This window comes from Mesoplodon densirostris, chromosome 16, assembly GCF_025265405.1.
Source record: "Mesoplodon densirostris isolate mMesDen1 chromosome 16, mMesDen1 primary haplotype, whole genome shotgun sequence".
In the NCBI taxonomy this organism is placed as follows: Eukaryota; Metazoa; Chordata; class Mammalia; order Artiodactyla; family Ziphiidae; genus Mesoplodon; species Mesoplodon densirostris.
This window is the reverse complement of record NC_082676.1, coordinates 36,616,262-36,629,797: the sequence shown is the minus strand read 5'-3', so window position 1 is coordinate 36,629,797 and position 13,536 is coordinate 36,616,262. Positions and strand designations below refer to the sequence as shown.

At 46.6% G+C, this 13,536-nt stretch overlaps 1 protein-coding gene across 7 annotated transcripts in view; it reads right to left on the bottom strand.

The window, feature by feature from the left end:
- The window catches only part of CUX1 (cut like homeobox 1), a 375,507-nt gene that overhangs the window by 141,463 nt on the left and 220,508 nt on the right, over window positions 1-13,536 (bottom strand). For all 7 annotated transcript variants that reach the window (XM_060078727.1, XM_060078730.1, XM_060078731.1 and 4 more), the window contains exon 5: window positions 3,927-4,064. In XM_060078727.1, coding sequence (XP_059934710.1) covers window positions 3,927-4,064 — 138 coding nt within the window. The remainder of the gene's footprint in view (window positions 1-3,926; window positions 4,065-13,536) is intronic.

The window sequence follows — 13,536 nt, the reverse complement described above, 5'->3', positions numbered from 1 at the left end:
AAATAGGAACACAAGAGCAGATGCAACGAACAGGGCAGGGTCCTAACTCAGACTTGTAAGTGGCTCTAGGGTGGGACCACTCCACCTGCTCCCGCCCCATTCACCCCCACTCCCCTGGGCGGGCCAGCCAGCCCCAGGCAGAGCACCGAGGCCCTGGCTCCAAGGCTGGTGGAGCTCTTGGGGGACCACACCTGCCTGGGCGTGGGTCCATCTCGTGGGAGGCAAGGCTGAGTTTCTTGGTCGTCCCAGCACCCGACACAGTGGGTGCTCGGAAAGTGGCTGAGGCATAAGGCTGGGCTGAGCAGGGTGAGGCCTCGACGGGGCTGTGACAACGGGGCTCCTGGCCCACGGGACAACGTCGCCTGCCAGGTCTCTGCCCATGTAAGCGCTTGGACTGGTGGCCCTTGTTCCTTCGGGCTGTAATTCACATCAGCTTCTGCTCCCTGAGCTGCACAGACATGCAGGGCCAAGCGGGAGCCAGGCAGCCGGGCATTTGTACCCACGTGGCTTGGTGCATAAAAGCTAGAGGCTCTTTCGTTAAGATAAGAAATTGGCCTTTTTCATCCAGTGGAACCAGAGGGTTCTCCTCAGAGGAGGAGAGAGGGAATTAAGACCAATGACCTTGGCAGGGCATTTGAGAGACGAACAGGGGGCTTCCTGCCTCTCGGGCTGGGTGTTTGGGGCCTGGAAGAAACGCTCTGTGAGCACAATGGATAACATGGAGTGATGGGGCCCAGGCTGGGAGGGAGCGGAACACGTCCAAAGCGGACACAACAGGTCACCTCTGGAAACATCTGCACATTCTTTTTAGTCGATGGTCAATGAGGTTGTAAACACGCAGCATTTCTGCCTTGAGCAATGGGTTGGAAGCATCTGGGCAGCCCCTGGGCCCTGGTGCTCAACCCAATGGGTTTCTCAGTGTGACCCATCTATGCTCCTTCCAGGGGAGTTTGGGGCACTAGCTCGAGGTTCTCACTCTGTCTGATGGGGATCTGCCTTTTCAACGATGGATGCTTTGCCTGCGGGTGACACCTGTCAGAGAGCCAGCTCATGATCAAAGTAGGGTCACATCCAGCCCAGGTGGGTTGCTCAGTGAGCCAGGGAAGGATTTGTCCTGGAGCCTCGGTCCCTCCTCTGGCACCTGGGCTCAGGTCCAGGACATTGCCCTGGGCGTGTCCCAGCTGGGTCCCCTCCGTGTGAGCAGGGGAGGAGGGAGAGCGGCGTGGAGGAGAGGACACCGAAGAGCTCTGCTCCCACGGGCTGTGCCTGGGCCCCGTTCACTCACCTTTACATGGAGTGGGGGAGAATTACAGCACGTGATCAAGAAACTCCTGTCCTGCTCTAACATTTGATCCATCCACACTACAGCTGTGATGATTAAAACAAGTGATGTGCACCTCAACCCCTTGCAAATTCAAATCATTTTTTTTTTTTTTTCTTTTTGCGGTATGTGGGCCTCTCACTGTTGTGGCCTCTCCCGTTGCGGAGCACAGGCTCCGGACGCGCAGGCCCAGCGGCCATGGCTCACGGGCCCAGCCGCTCCGCGGCATATGGGATCCCCCCAGACCGGGGCACGAACCCGTATCCCCTGCATCGGCAGGCGGACTCTCAACCACTTGCGCCACCAGGGAGGCCCCAAATCATTTTTATACTGGGGAGAAAAGAGAGGAAAGCAGCATTTTCCTGGCAGTGGGGAAAATCTGTGAAGATACCAATAAACAAAGAGAAGGATGGGGGCCGATTTCTGGAAAAAGCCACAGCGCTGAGTTAAGAGCAGCTGATATTTACTGAGTGTCGGGAACAGCGCTTAACGCCTCGGCTGCATCTCATTTAATCCTACAACAGCCCTTCAGGGTTAGTATGAGAATTCTGCCTCCACCCAAGAAAACGAGGCTTCGACAATATAAGACCACTTGCTCCAGGTTGCACAGTGAAGTGGTGGCAACCAAGGGACCCCGGCCCGGTCTGCTGGCCTTTGGAGCCTTTGTTCTTGAGTCTTGGACTCTGAATTTCTTTCTCTCTCTCTCTCTCCATTTTTTTTTTTTTTTTGCCACACCACGTGGCTTGTGGGATCTTAGTTCCCCAACCAGGGATCGAACCCATGCCCCCTACAGTGAAAGCGCCAAGTCCAGTCCTAACCACTGGACCGCCAGGGAAGTCCCTTAGGCTCTGCATTTCATTTATAAATGTCCATCAGGTGAGGCCTTTGGGGAGGCAATGACCCTGCACTGGGCAACTGGCCCTGGAGCGCTGACAAAACAGAGGGGGGAGGGCGACCACGCCCTACAACAAAACCAAATCAAACTGAAGGAGACCCAAATGGTGGATCTGTCAAAATAAGATGCCAGAGGTCACTGGAAGGAAATGTGCAGAACCAGAATTCACAGGTTCTCTTTCCCCTGGGCGCTGGGTGATTCTGACCAGAGCCACCTGCTGGGGGAAGGGAGCATTTCTCTCACTGGACCCCAAGCTCCTAAGTCCTCACCTCACTCCCCAGTGGGACCAAACTGTCCCTTGAGTCCCACAGGCTCACAGCTCCCTGTGGGCCAGAACGAGGTGGCGTCCCTGAGGAAGGGGCCCTCGGGCCTGCTGTCCTCACTGCCCAGGCCTGGACCTTCCTGCCTCTTCTCGGGTCCTTTCTGCGCACGACCCCTCCTTGCCAGCCGGTGTCCAAAGGTCTCAAAACCCAAGGATGCTTTTTTCTTTTTTTTGCGGTACGTGGGCCTCTCACTGCTGTGGCCTCTCCCATTGTGGAGCACAGGCTCCGGACGCGCAGGCTCAGCGGCCATGGTTCACGGGCCTAGCCGCTCCGCGGCATGTGGGATCTTCCCGGACCGGGGCACGAACCGATGTCCCCTGCATCGGCAGGCAGACTCTCAACCACTGCGCCACCAGGGAAGCCCCAAGGATGCTTTTAATAATCGTCGTCAGGGACTTCCCTGGTGGCACAGTAGTTAAGAATCCACCTGCCAACGCAGGCGACGCGGGTTCGATCCTTGGTCTTGGAAGATCCCACATACCTCGGGGCAACTAAGCTTGGGCACCACAACTACTGAAGCCCACGTGCCATAGAGCCCGTGCACAACAACGAAGACCCAGCACAGCGAAAAAAAAAAAAAAAAAAAAATCATCATCAGGTAATTCTTTCTCCAGCCCGCAGAAGTCCCCCAAGCCATTTGTTCTCTTTTCTGTCACCTTCCTCACCCACACCCCCAAACAAAACCAAACAGGCCCACTTCTACTTGGACTTGGCTGAGAAACCTACAGCAGCTGTCAGATGGGGCAGAGATTTTCCTCAAGACGAGGAAGCCACAAGGCTCCCGATTGGGACACGTCTGGATTTTAGGTGTGGGAGAGATTTCTTTGTTCTTCCCTGACAGGAAAGCCAGGCAACCTTTGCCCTCTCTCCTTGTTGCCAAAAAGCTGTTTTGTTTTCCTTCGTTAACTTCGTCATGAATAGGTGACAGTGACCAGGACACCACGGGGCTTACGCGTGGGGACGTGGAGGCTGCGTCTAAAGCCTTAATGTATCGGCCTCAATTATTAAATGACTTACTGGATGTGACCCTTTGATCATGAGCTGGCTCTCTGACAGGTGTCACCCGCAGGCAACGCATCCGTCTTTGAAAGGGCAGATCCTATCACGTGATGTTTCAGGAAGAACTTTAAAAGAATCCTGATCGGTCCGGCGGGAGGGCAATAAAATCCTATGCAGTCCTTGTGCAGAGGTAAAGTTTTCCTTCTCAATTGCTAAGCATTATTATTATCTCTCTTTAATGACTCTGATTCTTGCCCCACCCGGAGTTTATGATGAAGGTGACAATCAGAGCTAGTTCCAACAGTATGGGGAAGGCAATTAAAAAAGAAAGAAAGAGAAGAAAAGAAAAAGAAAGAAAAAGGAAGGAACGAATACATTTTCCACCAACCTTGATTTTTCACTTCAGCAAATTCCTTGTTGTATTCTTCGAGAGTTTCCCTAAGTTTCTGGTTCTCTGTTTCAATGTCATGAAGGCGCTGCACTTTGAGCTGGAGCTGCTGCCCGAGGTCCAGAGCTGGAACGGGATCTGCAAGAGAGGGAAACACACGTCACCCCCCTCTGGACACATTCGAGCCACCTTCCTGGCCTCGAGGAGGCTCGGAGCAGGTCGCCCAGCTCCCAGGGAGTCAGCTCCCCAAGGCCCCGCGGCTGGATGGACTGGGTGCTTCTCTGCAGCTGCTAAGGGATGTGCACGCAGACCGACCCAGTACATGAAAACAGGGTGGGAATGGCTACGGGCTCCCTGGGATTTGCCCACTTCCCTGGCCTGGTGTGACACTTAAAGGGTTTTCCATTCCCTGATATGATAGGAAGAAAGATACACGCGGTGGCAAGGGGAGGAGCCCGGGAAAATCCCCTATCACCTAGCGCCCAGGCGGAGGAAGCAGCCAGTGTGAAGGTGCCGAAGGCCTTAAGTTTCCAATAATTCTTATGAAGTTGGAAATAACACCTGATACCCGGAGAGCGTCTGGCCATCACAGAACACTTTTACGGACATTTTCTCATTTGAGCCCCAGGACACTCCTGGGAGAGAGATGTGACACACAGATCACGTTCCTTTCACAGAAGAGGGAACTAAAGCTCATTGAGGCGGGGTGATGGGCCCAGGTTTCCGGCTGGTTAGTTGGGCAGAGAGATCTCAAACCCAAGTCTGTGAGATCCAGTGACTGTCCTTCCAAAGAGGAAGGTCCCCTGAGGGGGCGGGCTCCCCTTTCTGTCACGGTCCTCCTTTACTGATGAAGGATGCTCAGGAAAGAGTCAGGGCTTACCAGCTAGTGATCTAAAGATGGGAGAACCCCGGGTTTCTGCTCTCGGCGGTTCTGTCTTTCCTCAGAGGCACAGCTGGTGACCCAGCTGCTGTGACCCGTCCTGCGCCAGTGGGCCAGCCAGCCAGGAGGCCACCACACACTCCTGGTTATAGTACAAACAGCAGGAGAAGGGCATCTGGGCCAGTTATGAGAGGTCCTGCAGCCAATGCAATGTGCTCTCCACCATCAGATTCACTTACAAGAAAGTGGATTTGTGAGGGGAATCACTGACCGAAACCGCCCACCCTGGCCAGGCACAACAGTAGCCACTCACATGAGTTCTCTTACAACGGGAGGTCCTGGTAAGGAATGCGAAACTAACAAGCTACCACCAACCGGAAGAATTCGGGCAAGGTCCAAAGGAGAGAGGAGACGCCAGTCCTTAAGTCCTACCAGCCTCCGAGAATCCTTGCTGGAGTCCATCTTGGCTGAGCCAAGGATGTGCCACCAGGAAGGACCCTGAGTCAGAGTGATTGGCCAGAGACAAGCCGGAAACTCACTCCATCACCATAAAACCCGAGACTGGGAGCCATGTGGCAGAGCGGTTCTCCCGGGTTCCCTGACCCCGCTGCTCTCTGCCCGGGTGCCCCTTCCCAATAAAGCCTCTTGCTTTGTCAGCACCTGTGTCTCCTCGGACAATTCATTTCCGAGGGTTAGACAAGAGCCCGCTCTCGGGCCATGGAAGGGGTCCCCTTTCCTGCAACAGATTTGGACCTAAAATCGGACACTGCAGATGTGGAATTTGGGGTACAGGCGCGGACTTTGCCTTTACCATTCATTCAGCAGAAAATGGAGAGACATTAAATGTTCTTCTGGCGTTAGTTGGGTCTTTATTTTTATTTCTGCGGCACTTATAATCCACCTGCCGGGCCCCAGTGGGGCACTTCCGCTGGGCCTCTGGGGCCCCGTCAGAGTAGAAGCATACCCGAGTCTGCTGGGCTTAGAAAAGATTATGGAAGATATTTCTGGTATGGACGCCAGCATCACTTGTGAGACGGCTGCAAAGATTTAGTCTCCGGTTGAGGAATGCTAAACACAGAGCCCAGTGGATCAACAGGGGTATATATCCAAGCGCTCACTGAATTTTCAAATACCAGAGCAGTTAATTTTTCAGACCACCCTTGGTTCCTGGAAACGAGGGCTCCGTCTACCACGTCAGTCGGTGGGGCCACCAGGAGCCAGGAGCCAGGAGCGCTTTGAGGAGCCAGCGTCTTGGTGGGGTTTACAAAAGGCAGGCCCCGCGGCACGTCCAGCACAGCGTTTAACACCACCCATCATGCAAAACCCCGGCAGCCGGGCACTGATTCTGTGCGTACATACAGTTTATGACTACCTCATCGCCTTCTCATTTGTGGCCCCTCATTATTTTTATCAGCATTAAAATATTTATATTAAATTAGATTTCAAAGCTATTTCGGGGAGATGGTTCCCTGTAAGTTGGAGCAGTAATAGCGTTACAGAATGAACAGCCTCAGAACATTCCAGGTGCAGCTTTTTTTTTTTTTTAATTTCAGTACCTTCCCTGGACACCTTCCCACCCCCACTCCTCTTCCCACTCCCCACATGGCCTTATGCTGGGCAAATGACCTGAAGGAGATAAAACAGAGTATTGCCCGTGGCCCCGTCCATGTAAAACGACAGCTTTAACTTGAAACAGGGGTCAGGGAAGATTTGAGGAGAAGGAGAACCACTGTGCTTCTATAAAATTCTATGAATGTTCATTGCTGTAGGTTTCCCAGCACAGCTGCCAGTACAAATTATATTTTAAAGAGCTAAGCTAGTATGCTGCCCTCCATCCCCCAAATTTCTCTTGACAACTTTTCCAGTCCATTCCTTTTAAGAGGCCAGGACCCACTGTGTCTGCTTCGAATAAAAAATAGTTTCCCTCGTTAGATTCAGCAAGGAATTCACTAACATATAAAAATAATACACACATTATCAAGTGAATGGTAACTAGGACCTTCAGATAAATTTTCAAAGCATTATATTGTAAATGAAAATTCTGGCAATCTTATAATTATTCATTATGGCATATATATTTAATTGAACATGATTAAAGGTTAATGCCTAAGTAGCAGAACTGGTCATAGAATAAAGAATGAACTGAATATTCAAAAATCTCTATGTACTGAACTTCAAACTTTACTACAGTACAGTTGAATGACTCAACGCCTACAGCATTTGAATATCATTTTGGATTATGTAAAAGGCATTGCTAAAGTACCTCTCAGGCTTAATATTTATTACTTGTATTAAAGGAACAGTTAATTACCACATGACAATATAATGACTCTAGCATGTTTGGGCTAGAGACCAAAACAGTGAATTTCGGCATGCCAAACCCCAGCCTGCATGTTAATCTAGGGGAAATCATAGCTTTTTGTCTCATTAATGATTTCCAACGCCATTTAAACCCCACACAAGTATTGTTAGGTCTTATTCTGGACGTCACAAGCCTCTGATCTCAGCAGCTCAATTAGGGAATTGTCTAGGGGAGGCCAAGAGCACACACCCATATGTGGAACAGCATCACACGGAAACCTGCAGCTCATCTTCCCTGCCGCCTCCAATTCAACACGCCTTACTGCCAGTGCCACGCACCCAATGTGACAAACTTGCAAAGTGTTCCACAATCATTTCATAGTTCATTCCTAAAACACTCTCTGAGGCATTCTACAGCTCATTATGCAACACAGGACTCAAAGAACATAATTATAACAAACAAGTCACCTGTATTTATTCAGCACTTTCCCCTAAGTACAGTTATCTCATTGATTCCAGCCATCACAGCCAGAGGTTGGCGGGGGAGGAGGGGGCTCTGCAGCGAGTCAGGCACTGGCATCTCACTCAGGGACGGGGGAGGAGAGAAGTCGGCCAGGCAAACAGGTATGCAAAAGTCTAATTAAGATTTCTGCCTTCTGAACCAGCAGCCGACTAAATTATACTGTCTCTTCAAGTGCTAATGTAACAAGTAGGTCCTAAGCATCTGTCTGCTCTGGGTAAGGCATTGATTCACCGGGATGGACATTCAGCAGAGTCAGCTGGGCCCAATCTCACAGAGATAAACTATGTTCACAAATAACTAAGATAAAGCAAGAAGGGCCACATGGAAGACCATTCCCAGATAGAGAAACTGGGAAAAGGAGATTTTTTTTTTTTTTTTCTAAAAAGAAGAGTCAGAGTTTAGACCCGTGGAGACTGTGGGGCAGTCAATCCCTGTAGAAGAAACAGCATGCAGGGGAGCAAGAAGCAGGGAAGGGTCAGGCACAGCCACAAAAATACTTCAGTCCAACTGCCGGTGCCCACGTACACATTCTATGATGTCAGGACCGTTCTAGGTGCTGGGGGGACACGGTGGCGAACAAGAGAAAATCCTTGTTCTCAAAGACTTGACATTCCACTGAAGTGAGGAAGACAGACAAACAGTAAAACCAAACAAATCAGAATGCTCTCAGTACTGCCAAGCATGAAGAAGAGAGGAGACAGGGTGTGGAGAATGGGGAATGGGTCCTGGAGACAGAAGGACAGGGAGGGCCTCTGAGGAGGTGACCCTGGGATTGAGATCTGGATGTCGAAGAGGAGAGAACATGAAGACTCTTGGCAGAGGGAATGGCAGTGCAAAGGTCCAGAGCTGTGTACAAGGATGAGCATATACAAGGCATAGAGAGAAGCCAGTGAGGTATGATGAAGGGAAGGGAAAGCAGCCAAGGACAAGTGGTCAGAGTGGGAGGCCTGTGCTCAAGGATTTAAAGAAAAATATGAACACAACTAAGGAGGGAAAGAGATGATATAAAGAAGAATCGAACTGAATTCTAGAGCTGAAAATACAATGTCGGAGGTGCCCTGTTGCACAGTAGGTAGTGGGTCATTCTCATGAAAATACAGTGTCTACAGTGAGCTAAGGGATCGAGTTTGGATTCAGTTCTACTCCTGATGGAAAAAGCCACCAAAGACTAGGACTCTTGCAAAATGAGCCACTGTGGCATAAGGAGAAAAATGCAGTACTCTGAACCACGAAAATGTTTGTTGGTTTTCTAGTTGCAAAGTATTTAAGAGTTTTAAGCTTAAAGATGAGTTATACAATTTTTCTTTTAAAAAGCTAAGTGTTCTAAATTAGCTGCCCTGTTCTGTGATGACAGATGGCTATCAGTAATATGCTGCTTGGCAGACATTTAAAAAATATAAACACATAATCTATGTCTTTGAAGTAAATGTGATGTTTTAATACTTAGTGGGGAAAAAAAACTACTTGAATGAAACTCATCTACAGTGACAGCACTCTAAAAGTGGATATTTGGAAATGTTCCCATCATCATATAAACTTATGGGCAAAGATAACATCGTCTACAAACATGTCTCAATGCCTCACATCAGACAAGAGGGAGAAGAGGGTAACTGTTTAGAGTGTGGGCCAGACTATATGCGACTGAATCCAAGCTCTGCCACTTACTGGTTGTGCAACCTGTGACAAGCGACTTAATATCTCTGTGTCTTACTTTCTTCATCTATAAATTGGGCATAATAATTGTGACAATATCATTAGGTTGTTGTAAGGATTAACTACGATAATATGTGATATACCACCAGGCACGGAGTTAATACTCAGTAGATGTTACCTATTATCAACTGACTCAAACCTGATGAAATATTTGCCAAAAGGAGTTTCAAACCCATTTGTTAATATATAAAAAATACAGTATCTTCTGACTAGTTAGCAAGAAAAATTGATATACCATGATAAATAAAAATTTACTAGCTGAATTTCAACTAATACTTTCTTATAAATGGTATACAGGTTTCAAAAATGTGAATCATATTTTTGTAAAGTTAGCTAATAATGCACTGCTTTGGTTTGGATCTATGTATCTTTGTGAGTTATCTTTTCCAGCCATTTATGACAGCCATTAAAATCAAGAACAACATTAACAAAACTTGGAGATTTCTACTCCTGGCCATGACAGATTAACTGGCACTAGACCTGCCCTTTGGCCATAAACAACTAGAATACTAGGCAATCTAAACCAAACAAAGAACCATTTACAGATGTTGTACAACAAGCAGAGCAGGAATGGTGATCCCCGAAAGAGGGAAACAAGTAAGGTGAGCCCTATGATCACCCTGACTTTCTGCCAGGAAACACTTTTTGGACTGTAGCATAGGGAAGGGGGAACCCAAGCAGAGCATGATGGTCTTCTTGGATTGAGAAGATAGAGATCAAAAGATCAGGAGATTTAGGTACCTGGAATTTATACAGCAGAGCCCTGGAAAGGAGGGAGATATGCAGAGAAAGAGCTAGAGAAATCTGCAGAGGAGTCATATAAAATCTGTTGCTCAAAGATAAGGTACATACATACACACAGGGTGAAACTCCACAAGGCTGCACAAAGAACTACAAGGAAGGTCTAAGTAAACAACTCCTAGAGTTCGCAGTGATGGGAGGCTTTCAAGTTGCAACCAGCCAGAGAAGAGAGGCTTGTTGAACAGCCAGGACATTCAGTAGAAGACATCAGAGGGCCATACCAGAGTGGAGGGCTAAGCTAATCCTAAAGTAAAGGCTACTCTGGACCTGTCCCCAAAAGCTTAAAAACATGTGTCAGAATAATTGAGTTGATCTGCAAGTAATTTAACTGCCTGCCCCAAATACTTCAATGCTCTTAAGAAAGACAACAAAATCCAGTTAACTACAATGTCCAACATCCAATCAAAAGTTACTAGACATGCAAAGAATCAGGAGAATAAGGGAAAAAAACATCAGTTAATAAACACAGAACCAGAAATTACAAGAGATAATGGGAGTAGCTGACAAAGACTAAAACAATTATAAGCATGCTCAAGGATTTAAAGAAAAACATGAACACAATAAGGAGAGAAACAGAAGCTATAAAGACCCAGATGGAATTCTAGAGCTTAAAATACAGTATCTGAAATGAAAAAAATTTCCTAGATTGGCTTAAAAGCACATTAGACACTGCAAAATCAAGAAGATCAGAGAACTAACTCAAAGACATAGTCACAGAAACTGTCTAAATAGAAGCACAGAGAAGAGACTGAAAAAAAAAAGTTACTAAAACCTCAGAAGCCTGTAAAACAATATCAAGCAATCTAAAATACATGTCCCAGAAAGGGGCAAGGGATGTATTTGAAAGAAGTAGCAAAATTTCCAAATTTGGTGAAAGCTATAAACCCCCAAATCCAAGAAACTCAACAAAATCCAAGCAGAATAAATGCAAAGAACACCAATAAACACAATCAAATTGCTGAAAAGAAGAATAAAAAGAAAATCTTAAAAGCCAGAAAAAAGGGACTTTGCTGGTGGTGCAATGGTTAAGAATCTGTCTGCCAATGCAGGGGACACAGGTTTGAGCCCTGGTCCAGGAAGATCCCACATGTCGTGAAGCAACTAAGACCGTGCACCACAACTACCGAGCCTGCACTCTAGAGGCTGCGAGCCACAACTACGCAGCCCGTGCGCCACAACTACTGAAGCCTGCATGCCCTAGAGCCCACGCGCCTCAACTACTCAGCCCACGTGCTCTAGGGCCTGCGTGCCACAACTACTGAGCCCGCATGCTACAGCTTCTGAAGTCTGCACTCCTAGAGCCCATGCTCCGCAACAAGAGAAGCCCACACACTGCAACAAAGAGTAGCCCCTGCTCGCCACAACTAGAGAAAGCCTGCACACGGCAGTGAAGACCCAATGCAGCCAAAAAAAAAAAAAAAAAAAAAGCCAGAGAAAAGAAGACTCTTAGAGGGACAAAGATAAGGCTGATGAAGACCTCCTGTCAGAAATGACGTCAGTCAGTCCAGAGAGAGAAAAACTGAAACAAAAACTGCCAATATATAGTTTTATACGCAACAAAAAATATCCTTCAAAAATGAGGGTGAGGGCTTCCCTGGTGGTGCAGTGGTTAAGAATCGGCCTGCCAATGCAGGGGACACGGGTTTGAGCCCTGGTCCGGGAAGAGCCCCCATGCTGCGGAGCAACTAAGCCTGTGCGTCACAACTACTGAGCCTGTGCTCTAGAGCCCATGAGCCACAACTACTGAAGGCCACGTGCCTAGAGCCCGTGCTCTGCAACAAGAGAAGCCACTGCAATGAGAAGCCCACACACCGCAACGAAGAGTAGCCCCCACTCACCGCAACTAGAGAAAGCCTGCTTGCAGCAATGAAGACCCAACGCAGCCAAAAATTAAATAAATAAATAAACAAATATTTTTTTTAAAAAATTAGTAAAAAAAAATGAAGGTGAGATAGACATTTTGTTTGCGTGTTTCAAATGAACAAGAGCTGGCAGAATTCATTGCCAGTGAACCTACACTATAAGATATGTTAAAGGAAATGCTACATACCAAAAGAAACTGATGCCAGACAGAAACCTGCATCTACACAAAGGAATAAACAACACTGGAAATGGTAAATATATGGGTAAAAATAAAGTACTACTTTTCTCATTTTTAATTTCTTTAAAAGATAATTGACTATTTAAAAGCAAAAATAGTATAATGTATTGTAGGGTTATAACATATGGAGAAGTAAAATAAATAACAATACACAAAGCACAGGAAGGAGAGAACGAAAGTGTACTGTAAGATTCTTACATTGTATGTGAACTGGTATAATATTATTTGAAAGTATAGTGTGATAAATTAAAGACACTTAATGTAAGCCTTAAAGTAACCACTAAGAAAATAAAACAAAGAGCTATAGCTAGTAAGACAATTGAGGAGATAAAATAAGATCACAAAAAATAATCAAAATAGGGCCTCCCTGGTGGCGCAGTGGTTGAGAGTCCGCCTGCCGATGCAGGGGATACGGGTTCGTGCCCCGGTCTGGGAGGATCCCATATGCCGCGGAGCGGCTGGGCCCGTGAGCCATGGCCGCTGGGCCTGTGCATCTGGAGCCTCTGCTCCGCAACGGGAGAGGCCACAACAGTGAGAGGCCCACATACCGCAAAAAAAAAAAAAAAAAAAAAAAAAATCAAAATAAAGCAAGAAAGACACAACAAAAAAATAGGTAAGACAAGTAGAAAGCGAATAGTAAGATGGTAGACTTATGCCTCTCTTTATCCATAATTACATGAAACATAAAATACCTAACATTCCACTTAAAAGGCAGATTGTCAGACTGGATTAAAAAAAAACACGACAGAGCTGTTTACAAGAAATACAACTTAAATAAAACAAAAAAATAAGTTAATAGTAAAGGGCTAGAAAATGATATAACATGAAAACACTAATCAAAAGAAAGCTGGAGTGCCTATATCAAAATGAAACAAAGCAAACTTTAGTACAAGGAATATTAACAAAAATAAAATCACTGTATAAACTTGAAAGCATCAAATCATTGAGAAGATATAACAATCCTAAAAGTAAATGTACTACAAAACAAAGCTTCAAAACCATGAGTTAAAAACTAATATAAGTGAAACAAGAAAAAGAAAAATCCACAATAATAAAGATTTCAAAGCTCTGTGCTTGCTAATTAATACTACAACTAAATATAAAATCAGTATGGATACAAAACACTTGAACAACACTGTTGACCAACTTGACCTAATTGACATTTATAGAACACTCCACTCAGCAAACTACAGAACACACATTCTCTTCAAGTGCACATGGGACACTCACCAAGATACAAATATACTGGACCATAAAACAAGTCTCAATAAACTTAAAAGAATAGAAATCA